General features: G+C 42.1%; 1 protein-coding gene across 1 annotated transcript in view; it reads right to left on the reverse strand.

Moving 5' to 3' along the window:
* Positions 1–4,513: 4,513 nt before the first annotated feature.
* The window catches only part of GMCL1 (germ cell-less 1, spermatogenesis associated), a 55,904-nt gene continuing 42,675 nt past the window's right edge, over positions 4,514–17,742 (reverse strand). Inside the window, exons 13-14 of the mRNA XM_002709653.5 lie at positions 15,659–15,746; positions 4,514–11,515 (exon numbers count right to left, since the gene is read on the reverse strand). Of these exons, the coding sequence (XP_002709699.1) occupies positions 11,387–11,515; positions 15,659–15,746 (217 nt within the window). The 3' untranslated portion in view covers positions 4,514–11,386. The remainder of the gene's footprint in view (positions 11,516–15,658; positions 15,747–17,742) is intronic.

Here is a 17,742-nt window from a genome sequence, read left to right on the forward strand (position 1 = left end):
CGCGCGGCCCCGCCCCGGATGCCGCCGCCTCGGAGCCCAGAGGTTCCGCTGGGAGCGCCTTCATGGTGGCTCTTCTCTTGGTGGTTCGTGATGGGTATTAAAATACACTGTTTGATATTATTATAGGAGGTGTCTGGAAAATTCAGTCGTATACCCGCCGCTCTAATACAACTTTCACCCCCTCCCCATTTTTCTTGTTTTTGTCCACGTACATAAAACACATCAAACCTTTTCTGAACATAGCATGGACGGTTTATATTTTTTCAGCTTTTTCACATAATATTCTGTCGTGAGGAGCGAAAATATCCAAGTTCAGTAGCTGTCTGCTTTATAGTTTCTCAGATGACAGCATTGAGCAGGCACTCCAAAACTGGTGGAAGGAAAAGTTAGGGACCTCTCTGTGTGCTGCTCTCACAAACTACCCGCTTCCAGCTGGCATTCCCTCAGAGTGAAGGGCTTGGGAATGCTCAAATCTACAAGAACGAGGAGAAAGGCTACCTTTCCCTCACAGGGCTGAGCCTTCCACAGTTGAACATAAATACACTTACCCAGGAAACACTCCAAACTCAATTTCTAGTTGAAGCAACTGTCCTCCGCCAGCACTCTCCAGAGTTGCCAAGTCCAGTGACCTGGCTTTTAAAATACAAAGAACTGGGACTACAGCTCCACATTTTTCATTAGAGTCATACATTCTGATGTGGCCTCTCTATTACCTGTCCCAACCCAACTTCCTAGAAAAGAACCAGCCATAACATCTCTGTAACATCCACCAGCGGGCCTGACCCCCAGACTGCTGTGGAATTACCTTGGCAGAAGATAAGCCTGGCAGGTTTTGGTGGGTGGTAATAGGTAAAAGTGACTCCCAGGCAGGTCTAGTTTGACAGGTGTGTGGCCTGTGCGGTAGCACAGGATCCTGTCCTTACAAGGGCCCCGTGCTTGGCATGATGATCAGCTGTCTCCATGTTGAAATTCTCACTGATTTTATTTTTAACAAGAGGCCCTTCATTTTTCACTTTGCACTGCGCCTGGCCAAAGGTGTCTCTCAGTGATGCTTACTAAAGTGAGAAAATGAGGATCTGTTCACTGCCTGGCTGAACGTGATGGGGACTCCACATGGAGTAGTCTGTGGAAGCAGACACCTTTTGGATGTGACAGCTCCTCGTCAAGGAGTGGGATGAACCATTTGCTGACCCTAGATCCGCCTTCTGTATACGTTTACTTCACAGGGTAAGAACACATGTTTCTGGTAGAGCAGAATGAGAATTTCACTTTGGAAAGCTACTAGGTATGAGGTACCGGATGAACATCCACATAGACGTATCTGGCACTCATCTGATTATCTGCAGGCTGGGTCTGATATTTAGGGGCAAGATCAGGGCCAAAGACAATGTTGGGGGAGTTATGAACACAGGAGTCCATGACACCAGCCCAAAAAGGAGGGTGTGACAAGCCAAGGATGGAGTGCAGGGGCCATGTGGGCCTCAACAAGAGAAAGCCGAGATGGTCAGATTTCAAAATGCTAGTGGAGAACAGTGTGACAGTGTGTCAAGGGCATGGTATTTTGGAGAGGAATGAGAATGGTCAGTGTCCCAGGCTGAATAATGCTCCCTTCTCTCCCTGCAGATATCTAGTCTGTATCGCCAGAACTTGTGAATGTTTTCTTAAATGGAAAAGTTAGTGCAAATATAATTGAGGATATTGAGACATGGAGATTATCCTGGATTATTTGGGTAAGCATAATGCTACCATAAATATCCTTTTCTAAGAAAAGGGCAGGGGCTGGTGCAGTGGGTTAAAAGCCGTTGTCTGCAGCACAGCATCCTATATTGGCGCCGGTTCGAGTGCCAGCTTCTCCATTTTTGATCCAGCTCTCTGCTAATGAGCTTGGAAAAGCAGCAGAAGATGTACCAAGTCCGTGGGCCCCTGCACCCACATGGGAGACCCAGAAGAAGCTCCTGGCTCCAGGCTTCAGCCTGGCCTAGCCCATTATTGCAGCCATCTGGGGAAATGAACCAGTGGATAGAAGCTCTCTCTTTTGAATCAATGGATGGAATCTCTTTCTCTAACCCTGCCTTTCAAATAAAATTAAAAATCTTTAAAAAAAAAAAAAAAAGAAAAGAGCAGCAGGAGATTTGACATACTGAAGAGAAGGCAGGGCTGGGCATGTGGCATAGTGGTTAAGACGTTGCTTAGGATGCCTACATCCAATATTGGAGGGCCTGGGTTTGCATCCAGGCCCTGTTTGGATCTTGGCACACCCTAGGAAGCAGCAGGTCATGGCTCAAGTGGTTGGGTCCCTGCTACCCATGTGGAAGACCCAGATGGAGTTCTGGGTTCCTGGCTTCAGCTTGGCCCAGCCCTGGGTGTTGCAGAGATTTGAGGAGTGAACCAGAAGATGAAGGATCTCTCTCTCTGCTATTCAAATGTAATTTTAAAGTAAACAATTACATTTTTTTTTTTTTCAAGACAAGGAGGCAGCAATGTGACCGCAGAGGCAGAGGGTGGAGTAATGCAGCCGCAAATCAAGGAATGGTGACAGCCACCAGAACTGGAAGAGGCAGGGAATGGATTCTTCCCTAAAAGCGTGAGAGGAGGGGTTGGTGCCGTGGCTCACTTGGTTAATCCTCTGCCTGCGGCACCAGCATCCCATATAGGCACTGGGTTCTAGTCCCGGTTGCTCCTCTTCCAGTTTAGCTCTCTGCTGTGGCCTGGGAGGGCAGTGGAGGATGGCCCAAGCGCTTGGGTCCCTGCACCTGCATGGGAGACCAGGAGGAAGCAACGCCGGCCGTAGCAGCCATCTGGGGGGTGAACCAATGGAAGGAAGACCTTTCTCACTGTCTAACTCATCTGTCAAACAACAACAACAAACAAACAAACAAACAAAAAAAAAACCTTGAGAGGAAGCACACTCCTGCTGATACTTTGGTTTTGACCCTTTGGAACTAATTTTGGACTTCATGCTGCCAGAACCGTGAGAGCATGAACTTTTGTTTTACACAACCAGCCTTGGGAAACTAACATCATCAACTATGTCCAATACAGTAGAGAATCCTTTAGAATAAGAACTGAAAAATGCCCAATGGATTTTGCAATGTAGAAGCCAGTGGTGAATTTGCTGAAAATTGTTTTCATGGTGAGTAGGCTAAGACAAAAGTACAAAGTGTTGCATTTTGCTCTCCCACTTCTTAAGTCTGTATGGGCATGGTCAACTGGGGAAGATGCCTTCTTCAAACCGGAAACTGAGAAATTTTCCCATTGGAAAAAAATATCATACCTAACACAATGGCAATTTAACATAGCTGAAGAGCATGACTGAAAAGCTGAGCGGATGTTTCCCCAGCAGAGCTGAGACCTGTAGGCCCAGCAGGAGTGCACAAGAACCAAACCATCCACACACACTGAGTGACATTGTGTCTGAGTGACAAGACGCCTGGCACTAGTGTTTGACATTGTCACTATTTCTTTAGGTCATCTACTAGGTGCAGAGTAACATCTCATCATGATCTTAATTTGCATTTCCCTCATAGCGAGCTGAGTGTCTTCCCATTCTTAGCCACCCACACATCCTTGTTGATGAAATGCCTCGGGAAACTTCAGGTCATCAGAGAAGACACAAGGGGGAAAAATAGGGAGAAATAGCTGGCAGCAGTGATAACCCTGCACATTCATTTCTGTATTTCCCCAGTTGGGCAGGAGAAACATGTGTGGAAGATCTCGAAGAAGCTCCAGCCATTGTGGCCATTTGGGGAGTGAACCAGCAGATGGAAGACCTCTCTCTGTCTCTCCAATAAATAAACAAATCTTAAAACAAGACAGCAGATGCATTCTGCACAAGTTCTGGAGACTGGGAAGTCCCAGATCAAGGTCCTGGCAGATTCAGTACCTGCCATTCCTGGAAGGCTCCTGTGTCCCCACAGGGAAGAAGGGACTAACTAGCTCTCTGGGGCCTCTGTTCTGTCTGCTTACTTTTTAAAAAATTTACTTATTTGAAAGGGGGTGGGAGAGAGAATATTCTGTCCATTGATTCACTCCCCAGATGGCTGCACCAGCTAGGTCTGGGCCTGATGGAAGCCAGAAACCAGGAACTCCATCTGTGTCTCCTACATGGGTGGCAGGGACCCAACTAGTTGGGCCATTATACACTATTTTTCCAAGTGAATTGGCAGGAAGCTGGATTGGAAGTGGAGCAGCTGGGACTGAAACCAGCACTCCTGTGTGGCATGCCAACTATGCAGGTGGTGGCTAAACCTGCTCATTACAACACAGGCACCTTTGTCTTTGAAATAAGAGCACTTGTCCCATTCTTCAAGGCTCTACTCTCATGGCCTAATCACCCCAAAGGTCCTACTTCCTAATACCATCACATTCCACCTGCAGCACTGTGTACCCAGGTAAACTTACCTTAGCTAAACTGGAGAACCTAATAGTCTCAACTGGGTCGCTAGGGAAAACAGAGAATGGCTTTCACAGTTCCTGAGGAAACCCCACCATCAACAGTGATTAATCGAGTTCATTTTAAAATTTAAACTTTTTATTTTGAAATAATTATAGTTTAACTGGAAGGTGGCAAAGACAGTACAGAGAGGTCATGTGTACCCTTCACCCAATGATTACATCTTACAAAACTAGAGTACATCACACCAGGAAGCTGACATTGGTACAATATATGTGTATAGTTGTCACTTAATCACACGTGTAGATTCATGGAAGCATGACCATATCAGGATACACAACTGTTTCATGCCACAACAATCTTTATGCTGGCCCGTATAGTCACACTCAGGCACCTGTCCTCTACCTTTAACTTTGGGCAACCATTAATTTTTTCCCATCTCTGTCATTTTCCCATCATGAAAATGTTGTTTATTGCTGAGTAGTATTCCATAGTATGGATGCCCCAGAGTTTAACCATTCACTTTGGGACATATTGCTTCTTATTTTTGGCTATTACAAATAAAGCAGCTAGGATTTTTTTTGAATGGATGTAAGTGTTCATTTATCTGGGATCCAAACTCAGACATGTGATTTCTGGGTCATATAGGCTGTACATGTTTAGTTGTTAAAAGAAACTGCCAAACTGTTCTCCAAAATGGCTATGCCATTTTACATGCCTACCAGCAATACAGGAGATCCATTTCTCCACTCTCACTAGTGCTCGGTGTTGTCACTACTGTTTGCATCTTCTACTAGGTATAAGGTGATATCTCTATCATGATACCTCATCATGAGCTTAATTTGCATTCCCCTAATCTTCCCATGTTCTTATTTGCCATCCATATATCCTTGTTGATGAACTGTCTGTCCATTCTCTTTGCTTTAACTATCAAGTTCTTCATATTTTCTAGATGGCTTTCTCAGATACATGACTTGTAATTATTTCCTGTTGTCATCCTCTTAACAGGGTCTTTCACAGAGCAAAAATTTTATATTTTGATTACATACCATTTCTTGACTTTCTTTTATGGATTGTGCTCTTGGTGTCATGCCTAAAAACCTTTGCCAAGGCTAAGGATCCTGCTATAGACTCCCCTACCCCATCCCACCTCCTGTGTTGAAACCTAATCAGTTGATGGTATTAGGAGGTGAGGCATTTGGCAGGTGATTAGGTCACAAGGGTGGCACTCTCAAGAATAGTAGTGTCTTCGTAAAGAGGCCCTAGAGAGCTCTTCTCCATACAAGGACACAGCAAGAAGACAGCAGCTCTGAATCAGGAAGTGGGCCGCCACCAGACACCAATGTCTTAATAGACTTTGCAGCCAAATTTATTAAAGGTGGTTGGAGACATAATTTGGAAGGGCACATGCCACCAGGACTCACTTGTACCTCTAGGAATTCCCTAGTGCTAAGAGGGGCAGTCTCAGCAAGGAGCCATTTGTCAAAACATAAAAAACAAAAAAGCACGTTTAATAGCTGTATTCACACATTGATTGTATGAGAGGATTGAAGAGGGAAGATGATATGACTCTGTTCTTGAGTGGCTTGTGGTCCAGTGAGGTATATAAGCAAGTTACATGTGGAAGTTGATGGGGCAAGAACAGGATATGAGACCACATATGATAATTACCTAACTGGGCTTGTGGTGGAGGGTCATCAAGTAACGTTTCCAGAAAGAAATAATGTTCAAAAGTATGACTAGAAACTAGCCAGGTAATGTAGGGTAATGTGGTGGTGGTGGTTGGAAGAGACTGTCAAGATAGAAGGGCCTTCATTTCAAGGGCAAGATGCAGTGTGCTCTTTAGAGAACCGAAGAAAAGCACAGAAGCCACCTAAGGAGATCATAAGAAAAAGCAGGGAGCCAGCACTGCGGGTAAAGCCGCTGCCTGCAGTGCCAGCATCCCACGTGGGCGAGGGTTCAAGTCCGGCTGCTCCACTTCCAACCCAGCTCCCTGGCATGGCCTGGGAAAACAGTAGAAGATGTCCCATGTCCTTGGCACCCTGCGTCCTCGTGGGATACCAGAAGAAGCTCCTGGCTCCTGGCTCCGGATTGGCGCAGCTCTCGCCATTGCAGTCAACTGGGGAGTGAACCAGTGAATGAAGACCTCTCCCTCTCTCTGTGTAACTCTGACTTTCAAATAAATAAATCTTAAAAAAAAAAGCTAAACTGGACTTGTAAAAGCCACAGTAAAGGCAGTGTTAACTGGAAGGCAAGTGGGAAGGCTCAAAAGAGCTTAAGGATGGGGGAGAATCATACTTGAGTTTATTCAGAGAAAACTTTGTGTAATATGGAGATTTGATTAGAAGGGAAAACACAGGCTAGTTCATTAATCTAGGTTGGTGTCTGTTTTGTGCAACAACAATCAAAGACTGGGTAACTTAAAAATAACTTTGTCACAGCTCTGGGGGCTGGGAAGTCCAATATCAAGGTGCCAGCATCCGGCGAGGGCATTCTGGCTGTGTCATCACATGTGAACTCACCCTTTGCAAAAAGTCATTCCTGCTCACTCCCTTTTTAAAGGTCCCATTTCTCAACACAGTTGCATTTGGGGATTAAGTTCCCAACAAGGTGAACTTTGGGAGACCCAGTCAAACCTGTGCAGCTAGAAATGACAGTGGCTGCCTGAGAATAGTAGCAAGCAGCAAGGTGAGAAGTGGCTTTGTTTGCCATACAGTTGGTAAAACTGGAAGAACTTGAAGAATGCTAGATGTAGAACATCGGGGAGTTAAAAGACTCAAGAATGACATTTAGATTTCTGGCTTGCACATGTGAATAGATGGTAGAATAGCTTGTTGATGCCTAAGAGGAGATGCCAGCTAGGTATGCTTCTAGAGCTTGGAAGAGACCTGGGCTGAACTACAGAAAAAAGCATCATCAGAATATAGACATTCATTTGAAGGCTTGAGTGCATAAAACCAATCACAGTGCAGACGCAGGAGAGAAAAGGGCCTAGAGACAGCTGGAGGAAGAACCTCAAAAGGAGACTAAAGAGTGGCTAGAGAAACAGGAATCAGGTGAATGTGAAGTCAGAAGTATGAGAAGGCTGTTTTCTAAGGGTAGCGACAGTCATTTGGCCCACAGGATTTAGCATGGTCTTTGTTGACCCAGGAAGTTTGTTTTACCTTTGATAGAACTACTTCATATAAAATTATGAACCTTTACAAAAGTATCCTACACTGTCATTACATATGGATATGGGTGCATGTTATTAATTTTCCCTCTAATTAGATATAATCTGACCACTAGTTAAGAATGATTGATACCATTTAAGGCTTTTTAAATTTTTGTACCTTTGTATATTGGGGAGATTATAAACTCTAATTGGGAAGGGAATTATATAGTAATTTTTTTAAAAAAAGACTTATTTTATTTGAAAGGCAGTTACGGAGAGAGAGGGAGAGACAGAGAGATCTTCCATCTGCTGGTTTATTCCCCAAATAATCTCAATGGCCAGGGCTAAGTCAGGCCAAAGCCAGGAGCCAGGAGCCTCATTCGAGTCTCCCACATGAATGCATTTGGGCCATCCTTTACTGCTTCCCCAGGTGCATTAGCAGGGAGCTGGATTGGAAGTGGGACTCAAAACTGGTGCCCATTTGGGATGCTGGCATTGCAGGTGGTGGCTTAATCCGATGTGCCACAACACCAGTCCCCCTCCCTTTTTTTTTTTTAAATTCATTTTAAGTGATTGGGTCCACACTGCTTGAACATGTCATTTCAAGTGATTCACAAATCATTTATGTTTACCATCTGCACCTCTGGCTGATTTTTTTCCTATTCTTTACAGTTATCTTAAAGGGCCCAATCCCAGCCATTGCAGGCATTTGGGAAGTGAACCAGCAGGTAAGAGCTCGCTCACTTGCTGTCAGATATTTTTTAATTAAAAAATTTAATTAAATTCACTTTGAATAGCCATAATGATCCCCTGGTAGCCCTGTTTTTGCTTGGATGTGGAAAACTGTTCACATGTGGTGGTAAGCCTATTGAACCACTTGAAATAAGATAAAATGTTAACTACTAAACACTTGATAAGAAAGCCAGTGACTACCACTGTCTTTCACTTAATTTTGCCTGTCTTGCTAAGTTTTAAGCCATATCCTTTAAAAAAAGGTAAAATATTAATACTCTTTTTAAATAACTTAGCGTGAAACTCTAGAACATGCTTTCTTAAGGACTTTTTTACTGACAAGCAAAAACAGTTAATGGGTAAACATTTTCTAACCCTGTCAGTTAAAAAAAAAAAGGTAGCTAATAGAAGCTATAAACCAAAAGCTTTCATATGTAATAGTTTCTATGATACTTAAGCTGACACTCTAGCACTTTCTTGAAAATATTCCTATTGAAAGGAGGTACCTTTCTCTGAAGGGAGGAGAGAACCTCCACTTTGACTATGACCTTGTCTAAACAAGATAAGAGTCGGAGAACTCAGAGGGCTTCCATAGCCTTGGAAACTCATGACTGGAGCATAGGGAGATTACTGATGCCATAGACAGGAGTGTCAATTGGTAAAGTCAACAACAGGAGTCACTGTGCACTTACTCCTCATGTAGGATCTCTGTCCTTAATGTGCTGTACATGGAGATTTAATGCTATAACGAGTACTCAAACAATATATTTCACTTTGTGTTTCTATGGGGGTGCAAACTGTTGAAATCCTTACTTAATGCATACTAAACTGATCCTCTGTAAAAAAAAAAAAAAAAGAAAAAAAAAAAAAGAAATTATCAATTCCCAACTTGACTCTCACTGGGATTAAACATGACAATAGGTCTGCTCTGATTTCATTATCATTTAAAAAAATCATCTATTATTTTTCACTTTATGTTTCTGTGTGGGAGCAAACTGTTGAAATCCATACTTAATGTATACTAAGCTGATCTTCTGTATATTAAGATAATCGAAAATGAATCATGATGTGAATGGAAGGGGAGAGGGAGTGGGAAAGGGGAGGGTTGTGGGTGGGAGGGACGGTATGGGGGGGAAGCCATTGTAATCCATAAGTCGTACTTTGGAAAATTATATGCATTAAATAAAAGTTTAAAAAAAAAAAGAAAAAGAAAAAAAAAAAGAAAAAAGAAAAATAAAAAAAAAAAAAGAAAATATTCCTATTGAAAAGAACAGTATGCAAAACACATAAAAGGATCTGATAAGAAAACAAAAACAGATCTTTACTATCAATGTGAAATACTAGCTGACAATTATTGATTCCTCAAATGAGAACATTACCTACCCGTAACTGAAGAAATAATAGTCTAAGGATGACATAAGCAACTTGGTTAGAAAAGACCCGACACATGCTATATATAATTCCAGTCTGGCCAGTTGATTTACATAAGTGGAATGAAATAGTTAATTTTACTTATTAATATACTCCAGCTTTATTATCTTTATTTCTAAGATTTATAAACTTAATTATTCAACTTGTTATGCTGTGATGAGATAGAAAGAAAACATCTCTTGAAGAAGATAAAATTATAACCATATAAAAAAATAACAAGTATAGCCTCCTGATATAGCCAAATAATTATGTTGGAAATATCTAAGTTTCAGTTCTGGGGGTAGAGAGGCTGGCATTTAAGTTTCCTTTGAGTTGAAACAAGTGAATGAGTTTTGAAAGGATAAAAGCAATATTTGAACCTATTGACATATTACCGGGAAAGAAAAACTATCAATGAATTATAAAAGTTAAAAGTAGTTGGAAAAAAATCTGACTAGAAAGAAAAAATATTCTGGTTTCAATCAAGTTTTTTCTGGTCCATTTTATATAAGAGCTTATTTATTTTTTCCAAATGAACATTTATTATTTGCACAGATACATAAAAATGATTCCCATTTTAAAAAACATACTAAAAATATACATTAACCATAAAAGTACTTACTCTGACTGGAAAGAAAATGAGCATGGCTATTTTCAAACAGCAATAAACAAAAGAAACCAACATATATAAATCAGGACATGTATACATACCATTTTTGACAAAAATAAATCCTATTTTTACATTAATGCTTTATTATCAGCTTCTACATTAGATCCTCTGACCTTATTTACATTTACTATGAAATTTCTATTAGCATGTATAACTCAAAGGCACTCAATTCAGAGGTTATAAAGTCCTGAGCTTAAGTAGGAAATAGGGTTCCCAACTAAAACTTGAACATAAATAATTCTAAAGATCACAGAATATGAAAACATTAAAAAGTGTGATATCTGTTACATAAATAACTCATAACCTAATAATAAAGTTATACAGAATGTCAAAGAAAAGACCATATAAGGCAAAGGAATATCTTAAGAATCAAACTGATTTTTCCCTCATTCAAGTTTATCTGAAGGTCTGAAGCTGATTTTTATTGTTAAAATCCTAGGGAAAAAAAATCGTGAAAATGCTTAACTTTAAAAAAATGTTCCTCCACTTAGTCTCCAAAAATGGTGAAAAAATTTAACAAATAAAACATATTGGAAAGATAATACACTAAAAGGAGGACTCATAAAGAACAGTTGAAAAAGGAGAGCTCTAATGCACCATTTGAAAGTGTATTTCTAGCTTGCCAAATTATTCCCTCACCATTCTTTTAGCCAATAAAAATAAATTTATGGATGTATAAGTGAGATTCATCAACATTAGGCAAGAAGAGTTTAAGTTAAAAACTAAATCTTTACTTTGTTGCAGAGAAATGTGAAATTTACCTACAGCAATTTTCTACTGATGCTAAATTATGACTTGACATCTTTATAACATAAATGGTTTGACAGATATTTTCTTGGTTTTAAAATGCTTTTTCATATGTGCATAGAAATGTAATGAGGGTAGGGATAATCTTCTGCATTGTCTGCACAGTTCATAAGGCCTTTGTCATTGTTAGTCACCTTAGGTGTGAATATCAATAGGGCCATTAAATTAAAGCTGGCCTAGTAAGTTTTCAAAGTGCTATTATTTCCATCTGATGAGATCCTCAGTTTTCTGTATTTTCTGGGTGAAGATTATTTTCAGTTCTTTTTTCTGATGATATATACAAGAAGTTACAGCAGATATACAAAGGGAAGATCAGAAGCCTGCTGTCCAAGTTCATCACCACTTGCTCCTATAAAGACAGATTTTTAAGTTTAATGACAACTAAGTAACAGTATTAGAAAAATGAAATAAATAAACCAAACTGTTGAACTTAGTGAACCAGAGGAGTAATGGGGGGTTAAGAGCTTGCATCTGGAGTCGGAGCCGCAGCTCAGATCTTAAAACTCCCACCCATTAGCTGTGTGATCTTGTCAGTTGCGGCTTCCTTGCTTTGAGTGGGGACACTAAGGGTGCCCATCTTACAGAACTGCACTGAGGATTAAATCAGGAAATGCACAGAGGGTACAGCAAAGCCAGCTATACATTATTTCCTCAGTAATGGTAGTTTTCTTCAATATTGCAAAAATTTTTATCACTATCTGCATATTTATGAACAGATACAGTGTCCAAAAATACACAATCTTCTCAAATGGCTTTAATTTCTGAAAGCCCTTAGCGAGACCAAATCAGGATGAAGGTGGGGAGTCATCATTATCACCAACTAGCGGGGCCCATACTCTTCTTTAAGATTTCTCACTTGGGGGCTGGCGCCATGGCTCACTTGGCTAATCCTCTGCCTGTGGCGCCAGAATCCCATATGGGCGCCAGGTTCTAGTCCCAGTTGCTCCTCTTCCAGTCTAGCTCTCTGCTGTGGCCCGGGAGGGCAGTGGAGGATGGCCCAAGTGCTTGGACCCCTGCACCCGCATGGGAGACCAGGAAGAAGCTCCAGGTTCCTGGCTTTGTATCGGCGCAGCTCCGGCCATAGCAGCCACTTGGGGAGTGAACCAATGGAAGGAAGACCTTTCTCTCTGTCTCTCTCTCTCACTGTCTAACTCTGTCAAATAAAAAAGATTTCTCACTGTTCCTATGACAAACATGCTATGTCTTCTGGAACATAACATACATTATCATGCAAAAGCAATTCAGTTTCAGTTACATCAATACATGTGAGAATGTTCCAGACTTCCAGAGACAGGAGTTGATGTTCCACCTAAGAACCAGAAATTCAAGAAGCACTTACACTACACAGCTGTTTGGAGCCTCTCCTATCCTTTACCAGCAGTATTTGGTGAAGAAAGTAAATCCTTAAAGAATCAACCCTGAAATATCTGGGATACATTCTCTGCAAGAGTATGCATTATTTTTTCTTAATTTTATACATTTGGGAGAATATACTATTAAATAATGTTTAGACCTAGAGTTTTACTTTTTTTAAACCAACACATGTGTTCCTGTAATGAAAAGAAACAGTAATACTAGAATATCTGAGTGACTGAATTAGGCTCAACTAAACACAGCTTCTGTGTTAAAGGAATAGCAAGATAAATTGTTTGTATAAAGAAAGTAGGAGGGGCCGGCAATGTGGCACAGCAAGTTAACGCCCTGGCCATATGGGCGCCAGTTCAAGACCCAGCTGCTCCACTTCCCATCCAGCTCTCTGCTATGGCCTGGGAAAGCAGTGGAGGATAGCCCAAGTCCTTGAGCCCCTGCACCCGCGTGGGAGACCTGGAAGAAGCTCCTGGCTCCTGGCTTCGGATTGGCGCAGCTCTGGCTGTTGTGTCCGATTGGGGAGTGAACCACTGGATGGAAGACCTCTCTCTCCCTGTTTCTCCTCTCTGTGTAACTTTGACTTTCAAATAAATAAATAAGTCTTTAAAAAAAAATAAAGAGCCGGCGCTGAGGCTCACTAGGCTAATCCTCCGCCTTGCGGCACCGGCACATCGGGTTCTAGTCCCATTCGGGGTGCCAGATTCTATCCTGTTGCCCCTCTTCAGGCCAGCTCTCTGCTGTGGCCAGGGAGTGCAGTGGAGGATGGCCCAAGTACATGGGCCCCTGCACCCCATGGGAGACCAGGATAAGTACCTGGCTCCTGCCATCAGATCAGCGCGGTGCGCCGGCCACAGCAGCCATTGGAGAGTGAACCAACGGCAAAGGAAGACCTTTCTCTCTCTCTCACTGTCCACTCTGCCTGTCAAAAAAGAAAAAAAAAAAAAAAAAAAAGAAGGTAGGCAATATAAACGTGACCCAAACATTCTCCATCCTCTACCCCCAAGAGGGAAAGTGGTATTGAAAAAAGAAAAAAAAAAAAACAACTAATGAACAAAATCAAGTGAAGCCATCACCTAGGTTGATCGTGTTAAGCAGATGATGGCACTACTCAGAGAGGACTAATACCCAAACACAGCTAACTTTTAGTCACCCTGGTCTAGTATCCCACTTGGGTGCAGGAGCCCAAGCACTTGGGCCATTTTCTACTGCTTTCTCAGGCTATTAGCAGGGAGCTGGATCAGAAGTGGAGAAGCCAAGACTCGAACCAAGCCCATATGGGATGTCAGCACTGCAGGGCAGGGCTTTAGCCCCCTGTGCCAGAATGCTGGCCCCTACGTTTTCTATTTTTCTAGTACAGCAAACATCTATAACCTGTGATCATCTAAAACCTGTAACATCCATGTAAAACACTCACATACAATCACCCAACTAAAATCCTCCTCAACTCCATCCACAGACACCCACTGTCCTGGCTTTAATTGTGCTGAAAACTCTTGCAACTGTCTTTCAGCTCCTTGAGTGATCCACGTGCTCCCTGCCTCCACCCTATCACTGGAGGCTGGATTTGGATATCCATTCATTCTTCAAGTTTTCTGAGAAAGCTTTTCCTGAGATGTCTTCCCTTCTCCTCCCCCGACCCCACAGTACGGGTTACAGACTTCTCCCTCAATGCTGCACATGGCTTTAGGTTTATTCTGTACTAAGGCTATATTAACACCAGTCTGCCTCTATTTCCTCTGCCCCTAGCAAAACACCTAAAACATCGTAGGGACTCAAATACTTGCTGAGTGAACAAATGGAACAGAATTATCTTGCCCTTGTGCTTTTAAATCTCTAGCTGCTTTGAGCCCTGACAATGTATATTTTTAATGAGGTTTTGGTAGAAGGTAAAGATGGTTATTGCCCATTCAACTCCAAGCAGGTAAAACCAATAGAGAATAGCAGTGGAGTGATATTTGGACTTTTTCATTATCCATCTGCCTTGAAGTGGACATTCTCACATACTACCACCACATGAGATGGTCATCTGTCAGTGGAGCTCCAGCAATGGCTGGAGGACTGAGAATGGTGCTAATGGAGTTCTCACATCGGGCAGGAAGACAACAGCAACTATCCCCACTAAAGCTCCTTGCAATGCTAAAGATATGTGAAGTCTCTTCAGTCTGAAGAAAACTGGTAACTTCTCACAACTTATTTGAACTATGTAAGTTCTGAATCCTTTATTAAAATAGTATGACCTCTGGAGTGGTGGTGAATTTTAAAAGAAAACTTCAGTATTTTAATAGCTCTCATTTTACTGTTTGAAAATGGCTTACTTTCTCAACATTTTGAAACTTCTATATGTATTTGATGTATAAAGAAAAAAATGGCTTTAGAGGTAATCTTGAGAACATGTTTATTATTGTACAAATCTAATGTGCTAAAGAATAAGGTTCTCTTAATATTCACGCACAATAGACAAGATGTCTGTTGTTCATATATAAATAAATGCACTTAGGTACACAGTGTATCAAGTACTTAAAACCTAACTTTTTAAAAATGATATCCAGGATAAATAATAATTTCCTTATTATCAGCTTTTCCCTGCCCCTCAAATCAAACTTTTTTTTTTTTTTTTTTTTGACAGGCAGAGTGGACAGTGAGAGAGAGAGACAGAGAGAAAGGTCTTCCTTTGCCGTTGGTTCACCCTTCAATGGCCGCCGCGCTGCGGCCGGCGCACCGCGCTGATCCGATGGCAGGAGCCAGGAGCCAGGTGCTTTTTCCTGGTCTCCCATGGGGTGCAGGGCCCAAGCACCTGGGCCATCCTCCACTGCACTCCCTGGCCACAGCAGAGAGCTGGCCTGGAAGAGGGGCAACCGGGACAGAATCCGGCGCCCAAACCGGGACTAGAACCCGGTGTGCCGGCGCCACTAGGCGGAGGATTAGCCTAGTGAGCCACGGCGCCGGCTAAATCAAACTTTCTATTTCTTCCCCCAGTTATGTTTCTAGTGGAATGGGGTAAGTAAGTAAACACAGTGGTTTAATCTTTATATCCAAAAATCTTACAAATCAAGTATCTTCACTTGAGAATTTAAGAGTATTCAAAAGACAAGTAGTATAATGACACAACAGTAATCAAACATACCTGATCCTTTTCAAGTGTAAGTATTTGATAGCCAGTTGTTCTACTACATATTAGTTTCCCACTACTGTCAAAAGAAGCCAAACGTAATCTAGGATTTAAAAATAAAAAATAAACACACTTTTAAACCACATTTGGATTTTAAAAAGTCCTCTCCTCACTTTAAAATTTATTCTTTTCTATATTCTTTGCTAGTCTTTTCAAATTATAAACTGATTCCATTCAGTTTTACATGCTTGTGCTATTATGTTTATTTATTTTTTAAAGATTTATTTATTTATTTGAAAGTCAGAGTTACAGAGAGAAGGAGAGGCAGACAGAGAGGTCTTCCATTTGCTGGTTTACTCCCCAATTGGCCACAACGGGCAGAACTGTGCCGATCTGAAGCCAGATGCTTCCTCCCGGTCTTCCCATGCAACTGCAGGGGCCCAAGGACTTGGGCCATCTTCATTGCTTTCCCAGGACATAGCAGAGAGCTGGATCAAAAGTGGAGCAGCCAGGAGTTGAACCAGTGCCCATATGGGATGCCAGTACTGCAGCCAGCAGCCCTACCCCCTCTGCCACAGTGCCAGCCTCTGTACTATTATATTTAACTGAGATATAAAAATAGTTTGACTTTTTTATAATGGTAAAATGTACATAAAATTGACCATGTAATCATTGTTTAAAAAATTTGAGGGGCTGGTGCTGTGGTGTAGCAGGTAAAGCTGCCACCTGCAGTGCCGGCATCTCATATGGGCTCCGGTTCAGGTCCTGGCTGCTCCACTTCCAATCCAGCTCTGTTATAGCCTGGGAAAGCATAAAATGGCCCAGGTCCTTGGGTCCCTGCACTTGTGTGGGAGACCAGGAAGAAGCTCCTGCCTCCTGGCTTCGGATTGGTGCAGTTCCAACTGTTGCGGCCAATTGAGGAGTGAACCAGCAGATGGAAGACCTCTCTCTCTGCCCCTCCTTCTCTCTCTGTGTAACTCTGACTTTCAAATAAATAAATATATCTTAAAAAAAAAAAAAAAAAAAAAAAAAAACTGAGAGGCTGACAGAGAGAGAGAGGCACCTCCCATCCATGGGTTCACAATCCAAATGTCCACAATTACAGGGTCTGTGCTGGATGGAAGCCAGGAACCAGGAACTCAATCCAGGTCTTTATGTGAGTGACAGAGACCCAACTACTTGAGCCATCCCTGCTGCCTCCCAGGGTATACATTAGCAGGAACCTAGAGTCAGAAGTCACAGCTGGGAATTGAACCCAGGCACTCTGAAATGGGACACAGGTTTCTTAATCATTAGGCCAACTGTGGGCCCCTAACCATTTTTAAGTACACAGTTCTAAAACGTCAAATAAATTCATATTGTTCTACAACAATCACCATCCCTTATCTCTAGAGCATTTTCATCTTTCCCTAATAAACAATTTGTTAAATATCAACTCTCCTTTCCCTAGCCCCTGGAAACCACCAGTCTAATTTCTGTCACTATGAATTTGTCTGCTTGAGGTACTTCACATGAATGGGATCATCCAATAACTGTCCTTCTGTGACTGGCTTATTTCACTCAGTATAATGTCTTTAAGGTTCATCCACTTGGCCTGTGTCAAAATTTCCTTTTTTAAAGACTGAATGATGTTGTGGTTTTATGTATTTATTTATCCATTCATCTGTCAATGGATATAAGTTGCTTCTAGCTTCTGGATACTGTGAATAAGGCAGTTGTAAATACAAGCCCCGCTTTCATTTCTTTTGGGTGTATACTCAGAAGAGGAACTGCTGGATCATAGGTAATAGCAGGCCTCATTTTTGTCCAGTAAATACCCGGGGCCGGCACTGTACCTGGGTAAAGCTGCCCCTGCAGTGCCGGCATCCCATATAGGTGCTGGTTCGAAACCCAGCTGCTCCACTTCTGATCTAGCTCTCTGCTGTAGCCTGGGAAAGCAGTGGAAGATGGCCCAAGTCCTTGGGCCCCTGCATCCGCGTGGGAGACCTGGAGCAAACTCCTGCCTCCGGATCAGCACAGCTCTGGCCATTGCGGCCACCTGGGGAGTGAACCAGCAGATGGAAGACCTCTCTTTCTATCTGCCTCTCCTCTCTGTGTAA

This window comes from Oryctolagus cuniculus, chromosome 2 (assembly GCF_964237555.1).
Source record: "Oryctolagus cuniculus chromosome 2, mOryCun1.1, whole genome shotgun sequence".
Lineage (NCBI taxonomy): Eukaryota > Metazoa > Chordata > Mammalia > Lagomorpha > Leporidae > Oryctolagus > Oryctolagus cuniculus.